The sequence below is a fragment of the Vigna unguiculata genome, chromosome 10 (genome assembly GCF_037176805.1).
Source record: "Vigna unguiculata cultivar grain cowpea cultivar isolate G323 ecotype 2 chromosome 10, ASM3717680v1, whole genome shotgun sequence".
Lineage (NCBI taxonomy): Eukaryota > Viridiplantae > Streptophyta > Magnoliopsida > Fabales > Fabaceae > Vigna > Vigna unguiculata.
Genome location: NC_140801.1, coordinates 42290077 through 42310534, shown reverse-complemented (window position 1 = coordinate 42310534; position 20458 = coordinate 42290077). Strand labels below are relative to the sequence as shown.

Sequence of the window (20458 nt, the reverse complement as noted above, 5' to 3'; positions counted from 1 at the left end):
TGCTATGCTTAATTCCAACTTCAGAGAAGAGAGCCCTCAACTGAGTGGTAGCATCTCTCCATTCACTTCTAATGAAATAAAACGGGTCAAAACTGATCAATAGGGATTATATGTTGAGAATTGTTGCATTCCTTGAATGGTCAACGCTTCCTGTAACTAAATTTTGTAAAGCTGCAATGGAAAGACCAACCTTGCTGATTTGATGCTGCTGATTTGAAGAACAAAATAAAGGAGACAAACAACATAGTATTCATTGTCACTAGACAAGAAGAAAAACTATTCAACTACATTTTGACCTATTTATGGCCCCATTATCATAAATGATATTTTTTAGATTCTTAAACTGTTTATTTGTAGTATTCGAAAGATATGTTTCCATATCAGATATCAGATGTACTTCAATTTTTTCTTATATCTGCAATTTTTCTAGTTGAGTTGCACTTATATTAATCTAAAATATTGACTTCACTCAAATCCTGATAACATGCATGTTTGCTACAGTGTACTGTTTATCTATCTACAAACATGCTTTTCTACTAAATCATTGTATCATTATAAATTAGGTCAGAAATCAGTTTCTACTAAATGGTTTTCAAACCTGTTTTCCAGTCACTGATGTTGAGATTGAAGAACAGAAATAGGCTTTTAGAAGTCCATTTTTCATTATAAAGACCAAAAGAGTGTGTTTAAATAAATATTTCACTATTGTGTTTGTTCAAAATAAAGTTGAATTTGGGAAACAATTGTACTTGGAAGAGTTTTTCATATTTCTAAATAACCTATTTTGCACATGAAATCCAATCACTAAATAGTAATTACTAATTAGAAATTATAACAGCACATGAATACAAAATAGAGGGCCCATACCCCAACCCCACAAGACTAGCGGTAGAACAACAGAGTAGTGTAGTGTATTGTGATTTTCATAACTGAACAAAACAAAGTACACCGTGCAGTCATCTCCAGAACACAATCTCCAGAACATAACTGAACAAAACATAACTGAACAAAACATCTCCAGAACAGACACAAAGAATCACACCAAAACTTGAACAAAAGCAAAACCATGATTAAGGAACTAAACCAACAACACCAAATAAATAACAAGCCTATAATTGCAGTGACAAAACAGGATAAAATATCTCACCTACCCTACTTTATCTTACCTCACCTATTATAGTAAAATATGCAAAGTTTGTTCAGGTGCAATGTTTCCAGACCTCTCAAGTGCAATCTCATAAATTTTTGGGTTTGGTTTCTCAATGCCTTCAAGACCAGAAAACACACCAAAGTCCCACTCAAATCCCTGCATCATTAAACATCATCATACTAGCAATCAAACATTCTTGTCTCTGGGTAGGTGTATAAGACAACAAAAAGACATTCTTATCCCTTTTCCATTCACGTATACATAAAGTGGAATTATAATCAATCCCTTTAATCACCATCACCCTAACATTAAACTTTCAAATCAAGCTCAATTTTTCACAACTTTTGATGCTTCACAATTCTGTGTGTACACACAAAAATCGAATTTGTTTATTGATGGGTCAAAATTATACAGAATGGTTGAAGGGAAAAATCGAATTGGAGTAAAAAGAGAAGTGAAATGAAAACCTAAAGCCAGAAAGAGATGAACAGCAACAAGAGATACCTCGCGAAGGACGACACAACCTTCGACGGCGGCGGCACAACCTTCAACGGCGACCTTCGACGGCGGCGAGGCAAGATCTGTCTCGGTGGTGGTGGTTGAGTCTCGGTGGTGATCGAATCGATGTGTGTCACTCTGCTTGTGGACCCAATGTGATTCAAGGCAACGAATTGAATGAGATTCTAAGAGAAATGAAACCTATAGTTAACTGTACTGTATAAACAGTTAACTATTTCCAGTTCAGTTTTTTAAACTTTATCTTAAAAGCAGTATAGTTTAATTTTACTAATAATAGTTCAGTTAATTTTAGTTTAAAATAGTACAATTAACTTAAGTACAGTACAATTAAGTTATTTTTGCCCAGCCCTAGTTATACGAAAGAGTGAGTCTATTACTAATTAAAGAAAAAAAGAGGATTGAAAATGTTTGCATTTTGCCTAACCAATGAAGGAAAACAATTTTCCAATTATGAGGAAGACTGCAAAAAGCAGGTGTCAACATCATAGTTTGGCAAGAAAAAAACAATAAAAATAAAACAAAGACTTAACCCCATTTAGAAATAGCTTTCTGTCTATGAAATTTGGTTGTCCCTTATGTTTGGAAATGTGTCCCATAATTCAGTATAATACCACAGTAAAACGCGAATCCTGTGATCTCAAGACAAAAATGAGTTCTGTAGAGTATAAGACCCAGATGTTCAATCTAATGCAACAGTTCACAAAAACAACCAGCATTAATGATAATTTTTTCTGTTATTTATGAAGATTCTGATTAGGAAGCAGATTAATGATTAAACAGAGCAGGAGGAAAGACAAGGATACCCCGAAAACAAAATCAGACAAGACTGATCCGTCATTAATGATAAACATGAATACGTGTCTAGACTTAAGGTAGAATATCTCATCATTATATTCTAGCTGGAAAGTACAAAACATAACATGTAATCTATTCCCTATAATTTATAAAAAATTGTAGACACATAAAGCTTTCCTTGAACCAACAACTGTATAATTCTTTCATCTTCATAAAATGAGGTACAAAACAGAAACCATATGTTCACAAATTGAAGATAACACAAACAAAAACAACCAATGATACGGCATGCAATACAGTGATAAAGTATATATATACAAATTTACTTGTGCATATATCTAATTTATGTGTAGCAATATCATTATGGTATATGGGTGGGATAGAAAACACCCGTAACTAAACTTAAACCACTTCTACTTAATTTATAATTTGTATCTTTCTGAATAAACTTACACTAGTATTAATCACTAATCATCATTAGCACTAGAAGTATCAGAAGACAATCGCTGCTTACGAGCTCGCGCAGTTAAGCCAGCAAACCAAGCAACCCTCATCAACTGCAGACCGACAATTAGCACCCACCAGCAGACCAGTCCCCTAATTGTATGCATCATCCATGCCGGTGCATTGAGCTCAACCCCAAGCTTTAATCCCCTCATTAGTTGCAAGACACGGTAAGACTCATAAATTACAGGGGTAACCAGCCAAACTGGTGATTGCCAGTGCCAAGTCAACATCTCTGTTAGAAACTGTACTGACAAAAGAAGAAGATAGGGACCGAGTAGAACTGCAAACGGGATGAAAGGTAGTTGAGGTTGGAGAAAGCCCTTCTGAGATCCAAACATCAACAACAATGGGATAATAAATCCAGTGAGAGTTGCAACAACGTTCCAGAACTGGTAACTGAAGGGAGCCTTGCTTTTGCATTCTTCTGTTGGATACTTTGGCCGTGAACAAGCATCAGCCATAAGGAGAAAAAGGGATGCACCAAGGTTAAATAAGCAATCAAGTCCAATTAAGGAAAGCAGGCTGGCTATATTGGGGCCGAGAAAGATAGAAGATATTGGTAACCACAATGTTGGAACCATGCCAGTTGCCAGGAGAACAGAAGGGCCCAGAAGCCACAACGGCCATTTGAAAAACTGAAGCTCCAGGCCTGGCTGAGATCTTGTCTCTACTGCTCCTTCAGCATTTGCTGTTGATGACTCAGTAGTTTTACTAGATTCAAGAGTTTCAAATATGTTGGCACTCTCAGGCAAAAATTTATCACTTTGATTATCAGTAGGAGCATATGTGACAGATGATGACTCCCATGGGGTTAACTTCGTGCAGCGTACGCGGGATAGGTTAATGTGAATACTAGGAAAGGCGGATCCTGGGAGTTGGAATAGTTTTCCAGATTTCAATAATCCTTGGTTTCTAGGATTCACCCTTTTGAAAGTAGAAGTATGTACTTTATAATGGACTTGAGTTAATGAAGCCATTCCTGTATTCATTCGTAACTGCTGACACTCTAAAGGGTTTTCTGCTCTTTGTTGTCTTGCACCTGAAGTTAATAGCAAACACAACAGTGTTAAACTTCAAAAATCAAGAAATTGTGCACTGTTAGAAGGAGTGAGTAATGTGATAAGAAAGCAGGCATCACCAACTTGGATGCCACCTTAAGAAGAGCGTGTAAGTCTAACAATTTAAAAGGAAAATCAAAATAAAAGAGTTATTCAAGAGACCTGAGCAAAGTTAATTGCAGGACCTCTGCCACCTTGGACTATTCAAACAGTGCTGTTCTAAAAAATGAGATTCAGACACATTCAGTTACACCAAATGTCCTATGATATTCAAATCTATGTTCAGTTTCACTTGTATTTTCTTTTCTCACCAAATCTTAACAAGAAAAAAAAAAAAAAACAGTGGACGTTGTACTTCAAGTGTAACAGATGCAACAAAGGTGAAAAACAGAAACTTAGGCAGACTTCAAAGTAATAGTCATATAAATTGGTGAGAGTTTACACAATTGCACTATTTGATAAGACAAACTGATAAAGCTGGAAGTGTGGACCAGACTTACAGGGCAGGTCCAAGATTTGAAGAGTGTATGCTTGGAAGAACCAGGGTGTGAAAAGAGCAGATGAAGTGGGTGTAACTGAATTACCAAATGCATGAGGCAGGATTCGGGCTATATAAGGAATGCAATGTTTAGGAAAAAGAATGACATCACGAATTTTGGGAGAATTCTATTATGGGCAGAGGGCATTAGCCTCTTTCAGCTCCAAGACAGTATGATTGGTTTCGTTATGTATTTACTTTCTGTTATTGAATAATACAAGCAGCCCTTGATTTGCACATGCATTATTCCTGACCAGAAAAACAAAAGGAATAGTGCAGATCAAAAACGGGGCTTTTTGCATTAATTCAATAATAGAAAGTAAATACAAAAGAAAATCAATCCTATCACCACAGGTCTGAGCCTCCTACAGAGAGGCTTATACCCTCTGCCCATAACAGAATTCTCCAAACTTCTAGCTGCGACACTCTCTCCTAAACATTCCCTATATACACCAAAATCTGTCTCACACATTTGGCAATTCAGTTACACCCACGGCCACAGCCACCTCATCTCCTCTTTTCACAACCCGTTTCCTGCTAGCATACAATCTCCAAATCTTAGGCGTGCCCTGTAATTCTAGGCCCCCACTCCCAGCTACATTGCAAACAAAGAAAACCACAGGGAAGTCTTTTATATGGAACAGTGTCAGTTTACTAAAATAGAACTGAATCAGATATGTACAAGCAGTTGTTGATATATATCTCATTAGGCAATATCAATAGATATCTAGATTATCTATAATTTTTTTCAATTTCTAACAAACCACTCAGCTCAAATTCCAAATCTGTAAGCTAAAATGCTGAAATACAAAACAAGTCAGCCCAGCATGAACTAATAACTAGGCAGCTGTAAATTTTCAGGATTTTAATCTAGTTTCTCAGGGATTTTAGTCAGCTGAAAAGAAAATTAAGTTTACTGTGATACATTTCTATTTTCAACTAAGATATCAAAGTAGTTGACTATTTCCACGACAAGCAGTTCATATCATAATTTGAAGCACAATATGGCATACTGAGTTTATGTTAGATAGAATTATCTGAATTTGAAGATTTCAGACATTCAAAGTTTAAACTTACTGGGACAAATGCCACCAGTATACTCATTCATTTTCAAAATCCCTATTATTTAAGGGGCACTAGTTCCACTAGAAAAAAAACAAAAGTGGCACTAGGTAAAAAATAACTTTCATTCTCAACTAAACCACTTTACTGGAAATGAGATTATTTGTAATTTGTTGGATCAAGTGTTTACTATTAAGCACAAAATTATAATTAATAGTTAAGACACAACTTTTTCTATTTAAGAGTATAACAACTCAAATCTCACAATTTGATTATGACTTGAACTATTACACCTTCGCCATAGGAAAATTGATGCAACTACCTACAAATATGAGTATTGTACCTAGAAGTTCGTTTATTTTATTCTATAAAACATTAGAAACCTTTATACCTATCCCAATTTCCCAACAATGTTCAAAAATTCCTTGTCCCAAAAGCAACACTCGGACAATCACGCAAGGACTAACAATGCTATTAAATAGTTCTGATTGTACAACAAACAACAATAAAAGTCTCTGTCTACTAAGTGAACTCGACTACATAGATCAAATATCAACAAATAATTCCAATTGTATCCTAATAGAAAGAAAAGAATTGAAAACGAAATACATTAGGCAGAGATACCTAAATGACAAAAATAAGATTACCAAAGAAATGGACTGTCTTCTTGGCTTTCTAATGCCATCATTTCATTTGGGTGGTCTAATATGAATCCAAACACACTGACATAAATTGAAACAAAACTGAATACCTAAAAGTCTATACCTTTTGAGAAGAAGAAGGGAAACACAAAACGCGTATTAAAGGGTCTTAGCAACCCCTTGAGCTAATTTCCAATGCACTTTTTAATTGAATTATTACTACTACTATGCTAGTTTCGCCATTAAACATTGTAAATAAAGAAATATTATACATATGATTCTCTCGGCTCCACTGATTCACACATATTTCCAGAAAACACTTCTAAGAGAAAAACCGAATAGAAGAAACTTCAAATTAGCTTCTAAATAAGTTAAAATTAACTTATACCTAAACTTATTTATGCCAAGTTCCGTTTATAAAAAAGTTTTCTTTTTCTTATTTTTCTCCTGTGCATAGGCTATAAATTTTACAACAACCAAGTCTATCAGATGCCCTAATTATTCGACCTTGATACAGTTAGCACCAAAACAAGGGCTTTATATAACATGACTAATGTAATTCCAACAAGAGATGAACGGAAATAACAAAATCTCTACGACCAAACAGGAAACAACATAAATTGGTAACGAAAGTACGATGAAATTCAAAGGTAAAGTTAAACAGAAAGGAAAGTGGGAATTGAAACGTGAGAAAATGGAGAGTGACCTTTTGTTGAAGTGGGTGGTTGAAGCAGGGGCTGGGCTTCGATTCAGAGGAACATTCTCCCCCGGGCTAAAGTTATCGCTTATCAGGTCTTACAATTACTCTAACACAAATGTGGATCAAAATAATGCATGCTACCACAAAATAAATGTACAATTGATTATATTTTAAGATTTAAGATTTGAATTGAACGTTATTTTTTATTATCTATAATATTTTTAAAATATTGTTGGAATTTAAAGAAAAATAAATAAAAAATTAGATTGGAAAAAAGTAACTAAGAACATCCTTTATACATATAGAAATAAAAAGAGTATAATAGATTGGATGTGATTGTTATAATTTATAAAGAGAGATTGCTTTTATTATGTTAAATATTCCTACTATATAAAAACAATAAACTAATTATTGCGGAAAGATTGACTGTTTTGAAAAAATATTTCATGAGATGATTGATAATCCAAAGATTAATATGATAGAGAATATGCTACAAGTCTAAATGTTGAAATTTTTCATAAAAAGATTCGATAATTAAGATTGTTTGAGACTTTGGATTACAAATATATTATATATATATATATATATATATATATATATATATATATATATATATATTCTAGTGCGCACGGATTTTTTAATAAATTTAAATTTAATTTATTTAATTTTAATTTTTTTTAATATTTCAGTCTGAGTTTATAATTTTTAATATATATATATATATATATATATATATATATATATATTACTTTTCTAATTTTATTTTTTAACAAATAATATTTTTAAATTAAAATAATTATCATATTAATTTTATTATTATGTTTTAAAAATTAATTTATTTTATAAATTAAAACAATTATTAATAACAAAAAAAAATATTCACAAGATAAATAAAAATTATTTTTAATATTTTAAGAAAAAATATATTTAATTTTATTATTACAATTTTATTTTTATTATTAGAAACACATATAATTTTATTTATTAGAATTATATTATTATTACTAAAAACAGTAAACACACTTATTTTAATATTTATATTTCTATATTTCGATACATTATAAATAAACTTGAAATAATTATATTTCCATATATTATATATTTCCATATTTTCATAATACATTATATACAACTGATATATTCTTTTAATATATACATTACTTATTTAATTTTACTCTTTAAGAAATAATATTTTTTAAATTAAAATAATTATCTTACTAATTTTATTGTTAATTTTTTAAACAAACTAATTATATTTAATTTTAATTTACTGTTATTTTAAATTATATTTACCCTTAATAATACATATATTTTCATTTACTAAAAATAAAATATATAATAATTTTGTTCATTATTTTGTTCGACCACAATAGGCATGAACTAAATTCAGAATATTTGTCAAATTCTTTTCACAATATTGTTGTCGCAGGAACAAATTGGTTTCTCAATTGCTTCATTTATTTTCTTAAGAGTTAAATATATTTTTGGTCCCTTAACTTGACTTTCAGTGAATTTTAAAATTAGTTCAATTTGAAACTTTTAACCAATTTAGTCTTTCATCTTTCAAAATACGTGAATTTAGTCATTTTAATCAAATTTTGTTAAATTATTTGATGTTCCGTACGTATTTCAAGATTGTATTTAAATTATTTATACTATTTGACACATTTTTTCTTTAGGGTGTGTTTCTTTGATAAGATGGGTTTGAGGGAGAGTGTGAAGATGAATTTGTGTGGATTTGAATGGATGGACATGTGTGTTTTTTTGAGTAGATTTAGAGGATAGAGTGAATGGATTTGGAAATAAATTTTATGAAAGTTAGTTAGTGATTTGAGTGATATGATAGATTAAAAAAATAAATATAATGGATAAAATTTAAAATTACCTAATTAACCTTATGATAAAAATAAAATTAAATAACTTTTAAATAAGTTAAAAATATTAAATTTTAATTATTATTTATATATATTATTAATAACTATTATCATTATATATTATTAATAATAATTATATTATATATATAATTATTATTAATTATTATATTATACATATTTTTATTATTATATATTATTAATAATAATTAAAATTATATATACATATAACTATATGTTATTGTATCTAATAAAATAATAATGTATAACTAATGACAATAATATATATAATATATGTAACGAAAAAAGGTTATAAAAGTAAAAGCAGTATAAATCTCTTCAAATCTATGCATAGTTGAAGGGATGAAATTTGATATTCATCCTTCAAATCCGTCTCTGTTTTTCCCTTTAAATCCTATTAAAAGAACATAAAATTTGTTTTCAATCCGTCTTCGCAAATCTACTTATAGTTGTCATCCGTTCAAGCGAACAAACCGTTAATGTTAAGTCAAATACTATTATGAAATGCGTTTAAAATGTCAAATAAACTTAACAAAATTTAATTAAAAGAACTAAATTTACATATTTTGAAAGATGAAGAACTAAATTGATATAAAATTTAGAAATAGACTAATTTCAAAATTTCCTGAAAGTTATGGGACTAAAAACATATTTAACCCTTTTTTTAATGCATCTAGATGTATTTCAGAAGACTCAATGCATCTAGATGTATTTCAGCATCTAATATTCAATATAAATAATTCTTCCTCTGAGTATCAAAGGCCACAAATTAAAATTTTGCAAGATTTGACACGTTTATATTTAACACCTAAAATAATAATAGTAATCATATTCATGTGTGAAATTATAAAATTAATATAACAATCTTAAATGTTAGGAAACAAATAATCAAATATAAATAATAATTATAATAATTATCATCATAATCAAAATATAATAATAGGACAGTGATGAAAATTGATAAAGTCAAATAATTCTTATCACAAAATTAAAAATATAAATAAGAATATAAGATATAATTGTAAATGAAAAAAAATTAGAAAAAAATTGGATTGACACAAATAAAAGAGTAAATGTTTTCATTAGCGCTAAGTTGGTTGGAGGGTCATGATGATAATATATTATAAAATAAAACTAATAATAGAGAGAAGAAGAGATGAAAAAAGAGAAAATAGAGAACAACTTTTTTGTGTATCTACCAAAAAGAAAAGTCCATATTGTATATAGTTAATCCAAACAATTTAAATAACTTTAATATTAAGCAATCGTGAATAACTATTAGTAAGTCAATTACATAGATTAATTTCATAACAATAGTATATTATATCATTTGTGTTTTGATAAAGAAAAAGTAGATAATAATAATAATAATAATAATAATAATAATAAAAGTAGATAATAATAATAATAATAATAAAAAAAGTAGATAATAATAATAATAATAATAATAAATAGGATAGCTTAATTATGAGCCAAAGGAAACCGGATGAAGTGATGTATTTGCTATTTTAGCGTCGAAGAAAGAAAACATGAATTTGCTTTAGAAGAAGACTCCATTATTTGGAAAAATTCTGTAGTATAATTTTAGGATTTCACTTTGAATCTCTCATGAGTTTAATACCACTAAATAATTTAGAAAAAAGTAGAACAATTTCAGGCTACAATTTCTTGGAAGTTGAAACGAATTTGGATGGATTACGATAATCAGTTAGATAAATTAGTATATTATCTCGATTTAGAACATCAAACATATTATAATATGTGGTTGAAATCCTTTGTGTATTTTGCTCCACCTATATTTCAGAGTTTGAGGTTGTCACAAGTGGTTATAAGAACGAATTGAATCACTCTCGTTAATAACGTGCTTAGTAAAAACATATAGTAAAAATCCGACAAAGAATAAAACACAATCATTTCAATAAATTTCAAAAACATCATGAACACCCAAAACTTGAAGCTCGTTGTCGTGGTGGTGTGCCTCGCCGTGTGCATTGGAACGACTTGGGGCGATGTGCTCGAAAGCGCCAAAGACAGCGCACACGACGCTAAGGAGGCCTCCGCCCCAACGTTCAAAGCTGTCGGCGACACCGCCTCATCAGCCGCCGAATCTGCCAAGGAAGTTACCGCACCCGCCGTGGATGCCGCCACTCCCGCCGTCCAAACTATCGGTGAAAAGACCGAGTCTTTTGCTCAGTGGGCTTACGGTAAAATTTCCGGTGGTTTGGGGTTGAGTTCTGAAGAGGAGAAGCCACAGTCAAAATGATAAGTTCCGATCCTAAGTAGGAGAAAGAGGATGAGGATGAGGATGAAGATGAGGGTGGGACTAAGTAATGGGTTATGAAGAACTTATATTCTATTATGTTGTTAATGGAAAGTTTTAGAAATGTGGCTACCGTTGCATCGGAATCGGTGTAACGAGTAAGTTTTTCTATTTTTTTTCTTTTTCTTGGCTTAGGGAAAAGGTAGTTGGTTCGGACTCTCAGTGCCCCTGTTGTTGCACTGCTTTTGTCACTTGGGCTGCCACAACTCTAATAATAAAGAGATATTAATTACAAATTTTGTAATATTTCATATGTAAGTTAAAATTAATTGGAGAAGTGAATTATTATGCAGTAAAGTATTTTTTTTTTCATATTTTTTATTGTGTATAATGTCTGATTAAGAAACTTTTACTATTGCGTGTGAGGAGGAACAAGCATAGCATGTGGAGTAAAATATAGGAGAATTGAATTATAACAAAACAAATTATGTTCATGTGGATGAAGTCTTAAAATGTGAACTCGAAATTATAAAATTGATTTATATATATATATATATATATATATTTATATTGAGAATTGTATCTATTTATATTATAATTTAATTATATTTGTAATTAATATATGATTTTTAACACATGTGTTTAAATATTGAGGATACAGGGAGGGTTCGATAGTGGGAGACCCAAGGTTCAATATATCTCCCTGGGATAAGAACAATAAATTTTGATGTTATATTAAAAAATAAATTTTAAGTTTAACTCAGTTTAAAAATATTGATTTGAAAGGTGATATTTATACAATATGAAAATAAAAAGAGATTAACAACGAATAATATGATAAATTCAATAAATTTTACTACAATAAATTCTAATACCAACTTAAAAATTGAAATTTATGTTTAACTGAGAACTCATAAATTTTTTTAGTACGATATCAACACCTGATTTTGTTGGGGTGAATAAAATTTGTTTGAAAAAATAAAGAGGTAGTAAATAAAAAAGGGTAAAATAAAAGCTTATTGAAAAAAAATTAAATTAATTAAAAAACAAAAATATTAAAATTGGAATCTGGTTTTTAATAATGATAAGAACAAAATAAAAAAGTAAAAGAAAGAATAATAGAAACCAAACAAGAAAGAGTGAAAACGGAAAAAAGAAGAGTCCTATGTATTGTTTAGTACCTTCACACTTATACACCTCATTTGTAATGCCCACACCATTCAATTTTCTTTTTACACCTTGCTTTTGTTAGGCCTTTTTTTTTTTACATCTATTTTCGTTCGTTTAGAAATGATCCTACGATCCAAACTCCTTTTTATTCACACTCCCATGCCTTTTCTTTTTTAACTCCTCACAAATCCTCTTCGCACACATGTTGACATGGGGCACTTATTGATATGGGAATCTCAGTATTTTATGTGTAAAATCAGTTTTGTTAAGAGGGGTAGACACGTTTTTTTAGCCATGATATTTTTTTTCAACTCCTTCAACATCTTCCTTTTTATTCACTGCCATCTTCACCTCTATAATCTCCATTCACACACCACTCACATGAATTTTGATTCTCTAAGAGGCCTAACAATCCCATTTCATTAAGCTAACATCTCTTTTACGCCCATAATCCTTCCTCGTCATCTCCTTTCTCTCCTTCTCAACACATAGGAAAGTCACCATTGTCACAACCGGAATCGCGACGGGACGACGAACCAAAAAGAAAACGGGTTTGAAAAGGAGATTTGGGAGTCGCCACCATAGTTATTCTGGAAAACTATGAAAAACCATAAAGATAAGACAAATCTGCAACAAACCAGATATAGGATCCGGGAGACGGTTACGCGTAGGGAAGGTGTTAGCACCCTACAGCGCCCGCCCGAGGGCAGTACCTTTAATTAAAAATGCAAAGTCGATGTGATTTTCAAAATGTTAATTTCCCCCAAAATTAATAAGACAATAATGCTAAAAGGAAACAAAAATATTTTTAATTTTTTGAGCCCGACAAGGATTGACCTTGGTCCTACGTATTCTCATTAAAAATGAGAAATTAGGGTTACGTAGTTCTTTAAAAGATATTTGAAAAACTATTTGGAAAATAATTTGATTTTTTGGAGGTGAACCTGACAAGGACTGGCCTTGCTCCTACGTATCTCACGGTGGAGAATCAAGGATCACGTAGTTCTTAAAAAGATGTTTGTTAAAAAAAGTTGATGTTTTTATATTTTGAAATTTTATATTTTTTTGGTATTTTTGAATTACTTGAAAATATGTGTCACACGACACGAGCGGCCAGACAGACACTAAAAGAGAAAGAAAACTATTTTTGGTGTTTTTTAGAAAATAAGTATCACACGGTGCGAGCGACCGGACAGACACAATGAAGTGAAAGAGAACGTTTTTATTTTTTTGATTTTCTATTTTTTGCAATTTTTTTATAATTTTCAAATATATATTTTTTAATAAAAAAATAAATAAATAAAAAGAAGATAAATAAATAAAAGGATGAAATTATTTAAAAAGGATGGTGCATGAATAACATGGGAGGTGCATGAAGTTAATCAGGTGTGTACAGTAAAAAAGGGGGTGTGACAAGTGAAATATAAAACATGCCCAAAAATACAATAGAACATGCAAAGGGGGTGGGGTCAGTAAACACGGTGGCGCAGATTAGTAAACATAGTGGGTGTAAAGCTATTAGAAATTGGAGGTGCGAGAAGAAAAGAGATGAGAAGCATATAGGTGTATGAGATAAAAAAAAAAACAGGGGTGCATGTGGTAATGGAGGGGGTGCAAGGAATAAATTGAAGGTGCAGGAAGCAAGGAAGAAATGGAAGCCCAAGACAATAACGCATGCTGGGGTGTGGACTCAGTAAAATAAGGTGCTGCACAAACAAATCAAATGAGATGAAAACAACCCCAAATCATACAAAAAAGTGGCAGAGAAGCTGATCACGCAACCCTAATCTCCCTCTACTTCTCAAAATAAACAACGAGGATTCTCTTCTCCTCTAACGCCTGGAACCAAAACATTACCCTCCATTCACGGCAGGCTTTGTTTTTCGACACCACCACAACTCCAACCCCTGCCACCGTTCACCTTTGTCTCTGCTTCATCGCGCCACCACCACAACTCCAAACCTTGGGACCGCGTCTACGCCGCCTGAATCACCGGTGACGACGTCGACCACCGTCGCAAGCCCCGCCAGCGACGACATCGTTATTCAATCCACCTCGCGTGAGGCACCCCTACGCCAACGTCCACAACATCCACAACGTCTTCCCTAGCGCGTTCCAAATAGGGGTTGCACCGATCCTTTTCACGGCCGCAAGGTTCTGCCTGTCGGAGATCGCCGTCAGCCGCTCCAGCCGTCGTAGGCGCCCACGCGGGCAACCATTCATCTCCAAACCTTGATCCACTTCTTCCGCAAGAGAGGAAAACGCCCTAGACCCAGTGACTCGCTGCCACCGTACCACCGTCACGTGACCACACTCTCGTTCAAGAGCTATGGTTCAGTAAGATTTTTTCTTAGTATGCTTTGTGGTTGCAGCTTAGTCAGATCTTCTACGTCAGAAAAGAGTGATTCCTTGTTGTTGGAGAATCATCTTTGTTTGTTGAATAGGTTCGTGGAGGTGCAAGGACTATGAGTCATGCTGGATCTATAGTGGAGTTCATGGGTGGCGAGATGCTCCTGCATCTGCGGAGGTGTTTCGCTTTTCGCATGGTGGAAGTTCGATGTCTAGTGGCGGAGTTTCGTGCGATACTTTATTTGTAGCGAGATGTCGTGGTGCCATGGAGGTGCTACGTCAACAGGTGTTACGTCGACGAGTCACACGGCACAGTGGCTACAAAGTGCGGACATTCGATCTATGGCTTTTCGCAAGGTTCAATAGTTTTGCATCGTGGGTTGTGGCATGGTTCAACGAAGGATGTATAGTATTTATGCGCGAACATTGACTAATATTTATGCAAGATGTTTGGTGATTATACACAAGCATTGGTTAGCATTGATGCATGATGCATGGAAATTCTTGGGATGACTTAATTCAAAGTGGAAATTCTTGGGATGGTGATTCCAAGTGAAAATTCTTGGGATAGTTTGATTCTGAGAGGAAATTCTTGGGATAGTGTGATTCCAAGTAGAAATTCTTGGGATAGTGTGACCAAGTGAAAATTCTTGGGATAGTTTGATTTCAAATGGAAATTCTTAGGATGATTTGATTCCAAGTGGAAATTCTCGGGATGATTCGATTCCAAGTGATACCCTTCATGGTGGAGTATGATGGCTGATATAGGCAACAAAGATGTGTTTATTTTAATTAGAGTCGAAAATGTTGGGCTGATGAAAATAACATGTCTTGAAAAGTCTCACATCGCCTAGAATAACCCAGGGAGTGGATGTTAGTGACTATATAATAGGTTCTAAGTCCATGGTATTCCTTGTCTCGGGTCAAAGACACTTCAAGCTTGTATTTGACTCTTCTTATTTCTTATACTCTTGTAATAAGCGTTATGAGGTTTGGGTTAAATTATAACTTTGGAGAGTGTGGATGTACTCAGGGTCAAAGGACATGGGAGAGTTGCCTATGTGTTTCCTTGTGCTTATTTTATCTCTTTATTAATAAAGTGATTCTTGTGGGTTTTTCCCAACACCATCATCAACCATCTTTTTCTCCGTCAGTTCTCTTCTCTTCTCCTCCCATTCATCAATTCCAGCACATAACACAGATGTACCATTTTTCATCCTCTCAGTCTTCTCCATTTTTTTTTTTGGGTGTTGACACAATACAAAAATGTGTTTGATAGATTGTAATAATGAAAGTATATATAATACAAAATTTTGTTTTGTGAATACGATTGGCTAATGACAAATGAAAAATGACAAATTAAATTTACAAAAGTTACAAAAATATTTTGTCATGTGACACTCTTCCATTTTTGTTATTAATCAAATGTTTTCTATATGATATAAAAAATTAGCAAGGATTATGGTGTGATTAAGGGACTACAATTCTAGAAATTAAGTTAAACCCCAAGTATAAAATTGACTTAATATTCCATTATTTTCTCTTAAAATATGGAGAGAAATTATAATGAAATAAAAAGGTTGAAAACTATTTTACTAGTGAAAAAACAAGTTTTTATGACTATTTATTATGTCGGTTATAATCCACTTGATGTAATAAGTGACATGGTGGTAGAGTTGTAATTATGGTAAGATTTTCTATGTCAATTATCATTACAATAGGTATAAAAAGTGGACGTGGTGACATTTTCATAATAAATTAGATGACTTTCTATATTGATGGTACTTAGGCCTAAGATAGAAAGTTTGAGTGGTGACATAATGAATTAGAAGAATGTCTATACCAGTTAGATCTAAAACTGGCATAAAAAGTGGGAGGGTGACAATTCGAAATATATTAAGAAGACTTTCTATATTGGTTTGTCATTATAACTAACATACCAACCCTTTTCACACTGTTGTTCTCCTCGCCATTATGTTCTCCAAACTTTTTTCTTCTTAATGTTCTCCAAACTTTATTCTTCTTAATATTCTCCAAACTCTCTAAAAATACTCTAGCACAAACCCAATCCAAACCTTTAAACTTCATCATAATCCTATCTCACAACATTTCCAATCCCACATCACATTCTTCAGCCCCTAAATCACTAATAAAAAAAAACAAATGAGGGAAAAAGAGGTAGAAGAAAGTTGTAGGCTAGAAAGATGGAGAAGTGATGACGACAATGTCCTCCCTTGGTCATGCCAGTAGAGGAGAACAACGCTAGTGGCACCTCTGGCAACGACTCAGTGCGACAAGGGGCATGCAACATTGGAGATTTGATGGAGGCATGATTTTCGGTCTTTTGTGTCGCGAGTTGCCAAAATCTGAGTAATGGAGATTTTCATCGCCAGTGATGACCTTGGGCAAAGGCAAGACTGTGATAATGCTCTGGCTATAGGAGCGACAAACGATGATGTGGTGCACGAAGGTCACTGACGATAATGGAGATTTGAGGTGTTTGAAGAAGAAGAAGAAGAAAACCCTTGTGTGAGGAGGGAGAAACTCGACGCTGCACCAATTCTGGCGAGGCTGAGCAGTAGAACCTCACTATTGGAAGGAGGAAAAACCCTCTGTGGGGGAGGGTGTGCTGATGCCTTTTTCGATCGTGCCATAGTGGGGCCGGTTGCTAAAGAATCTTTAAGTGAGACAAATTTGATGACAAATTCTCTTTAAGAAGGAGGGTATGATAGAAGTCTATTTCGTAAACTTCAAGTGGTACGAATTTGAGGACAAATTCTATTCAAGAAAGAGGGAATGATAGAGCACTATCCCAATATTCCATACAAGAAGAACTTGAATATGAACTTTTGGGTTTTCTTTTAGAAATTAGTTATGTTTTATGTTTTTGGGCTTTGAGCTTTCTTTTATAATTAGTTTATGCTTTTATGTTTTTGGCTTGGGCCTTCTTGTAGGGTTTTTAGGTTTGCTTAAACTTATGTGCCTATAAATAAAGGTACTAAAAACTAATGTGGACTTTTAGTCATATATTGAATTTGATTTCATTAAAGAGAGGATTCTCTTTGTTCTTGGCTTAGGCTTCCGGTTCTTATCAAAGATTAATATCTTTATGGCGAATCTTCACTTGACTTATCAATCTGCTAGATTGTGGCGTCCTCCATCTCTGTCTTATTTCGCGTTCTTCCCTGATTTATTCGTGTTGTGCCTCTTGAAAATTCAAATTCAGAAACGATCATACTCTTTCCTGAATAGGATCGTATCACCGGTGGTAGAGGTTAGCGTGGTGCCAATGAGGAGGAGTGGCCATCGCATGAGACTAGAAAAATAATAAATAGTGATCGTTGCATAGGTGAAGAAGAAGAAACTCATTGACCCCAACTCCTCCTCCTCCGAGCGCAATGAATGACGATGGTGTCAACTTGTGTTGCTACTCCAATCACATTTGGGTGAAGAGAGCAAAAGGGGAGTCTGTAATAGAGAAGAAGAAACCCTAAGTGAGGGAAGGTATACATTCTGAAACAACTAATACAGAAAATGGAAACTTTCTATACTACTTGTATCTATGTTAATTCTAGAACCAGAATAGAAAACCTTTTTTAGTTGGCGTAAAAAAGGCTTATATGCACTAATATTTGTAGAGGCTTGGTAAGAAATTGTAAAATGTACATGAAGGGTAAAAATATTTCTTCAAATCAAATTCAAACCCAAATGTTGATGGGTATGTGTTGTTGGAAGAAAGATTTTACAAAAACCCAAATGAACTATCATTTAAAAGAACATGCACTTGATTTAGACGAAAAATTTGACATCTCAATTTAATAAAAAGCTAATAGACTAAAATACTCAATCTTGTAAATGAGTACAATTTTTTTTTTTAACAATTTCACAATTATTATTTCTAAAGTCTTCATTCACGGATGGTCGTTTTCTTGCTCAACTTGTTAGTATGTTACATCCACATACTTTTGAGATATTCATGTATGTCCAAGATTGATTGTGGCTTGATAATGAAAGTAACCAAATTAACAATTCAAATTATATAGTCATTATATTTATACAAATTATTGTTATAATTAACGAACTAATTTTCTTTTCTATTTTACTGTTGATAAATATTTTCTTAAGACTTGCATATGGTTCTAGCATTGATAATTTATCAGAATACTTTTACACAAAGATGTCAATCCTTTTTACATGTATTATTTTTTATGATTTTGAAAATTGAAGTTCGATTAATGTTTTAACGTTCACTCTATTCGTCATATCAAACAGTTTCATTTAAGAGGTGATAAAGATAAATTCATATAAAATTGAGTTACTTCAGCCTGTATATATAAAATTAAATAATTCGTGAATAATGTACATTATCTGCTTCAAGCCTACAATCTCATTCAGTTATGACAAAGTTATAAGACTTACTGACAAAGCTTAAAGAGTAGTTGACAAAAAGCAAAAAGAATTAAGAGACATCATATTCTCAACACAAAGAACAAATTGAGAAAAAAAAAGTATAAAAATTATTGTAACAAAAGGAACATAACATCCTTTTATCTTTTGAAAAGTGAGAAGTTAATAAGGAATAGAATATAACTAAAAAAAAGGTAAAAAGTCATTGACAGAAGGAACAAAAATAAATGAACACAAAACATTCCATAAAACATGTTTCGGGAAACAGAGAGGAAAAAACCACATGTTACTTTTCTTCACCACTTCCAAGGTAAGGAAATTAACTATGCATGTTCATGGATTATTGGTATATGAGTTTTCACGTCCAAATGAGAGTTTTATGTTATAATTTTCCTTTCTTTTGATTACTCCGTGAACATGGTTTATTAATTGCAAAATGTATTTCTACACTTATTTTTAACATCATTTGACTAGTAAAAAAGTATTTTTTTTTTGTTTTAAATTCTCGCAACTTAATTATTTAATTATACTACTACTAATTATCCTATAAACTTTTTAAGTTTATAATAATTGTGCAAGTAAATAGTTGAAAACCAAAATCAAATAAAGACTTTCAATTTTTTTTTCTGTTCAATCTTGACTTCAGTATCTTGCACAAAAGCATTAATTAAATTGAAGGTTGACTCAAACAATAATTGGAGAATGACTTATAAGTTATACAATCTAAGAGACCACAACATAAAAGTCACAAGTAATGATTAAACTTGCAAATATGCTTAAAATCCTAATTATGGTATTATAACAAAGGAAAACGTAATTATAAACTGATGTCACAACACATATATAGCTAAAAATTATAATTATTTATATTTATTTTAATATTATAAAATTATTTAATTTAAATTTATAATTATAATAATAAAAACAATGATAGTTTTATTATTTTTTATTACACATTTTTAATTTTGAGAAAGCAAGTTATATATTTATATCATACTAAAATAATTATATGTAAATGACTTCATGGCCCAATGGATAAGGCGCTGGTCTACGGAACCAGAGATTCTGGGTTCGATCCCCAGTGAAGTCGTTTTAATTTTTTAAACTATTAACTTGAATCTCTTAACAAAATAATTTATATAAATATATTATTTTCTTTTATTGAACATAATAATATTACCTTTTCCCTTTTTTATTTATTAAACATAATAATATTACCTTTTCTCTTTTTTTTTTCTCCAAAATAAATTCCTTGATATTGGTACTTTACACAAAAACTTTAGGTGTAATTGGCACAAAAGATAACTACAATTTTAACACAAAGTCTAAAGCAACGAATAGATGCCTCTTTTATTTGTCTTTTCTTTTTTTTCCTTTTTTATCGAATGAAGATCTATGACATCCTTCTCA

General features: G+C 32.1%; 2 protein-coding genes and 1 non-coding gene across 3 annotated transcripts; 2 read left to right on the top strand and 1 right to left on the bottom strand.

Annotated features, from left to right (window-relative positions):
* Positions 1-2714: 2714 nt before the first annotated feature.
* On the bottom strand, positions 2715-7120 carry LOC114167521 (cytochrome P450 family protein). The gene is made up of 2 exons (XM_028052622.2): positions 6977-7120; positions 2715-4010 (listed from the first exon to the last, which is right to left on the bottom strand). Exon 2 carries the CDS (start codon positions 3958-3960, stop codon positions 2932-2934), a length of 1029 nt encoding a protein of 342 aa, XP_027908423.2. The 5' UTR covers positions 3961-4010; positions 6977-7120; the 3' UTR covers positions 2715-2931.
* A 3588-nt stretch (positions 7121-10708) lies between these two features.
* On the top strand, positions 10709-11418 carry LOC146883242 (uncharacterized). Its single transcript, XM_085668013.1, has one exon. The coding sequence runs from the start codon at positions 10799-10801 to the stop codon at positions 11123-11125; it is 327 nt and encodes a 108-aa protein (XP_085524139.1). The 5' UTR covers positions 10709-10798; the 3' UTR covers positions 11126-11418.
* An 8647-nt stretch (positions 11419-20065) lies between these two features.
* Positions 20066-20138, top strand: TRNAR-ACG (transfer RNA arginine (anticodon ACG)). Its single transcript has one exon. It is a non-coding gene; the product is annotated as a tRNA-Arg (tRNA).
* The last annotated feature ends 320 nt before the right edge of the window (positions 20139-20458 follow it).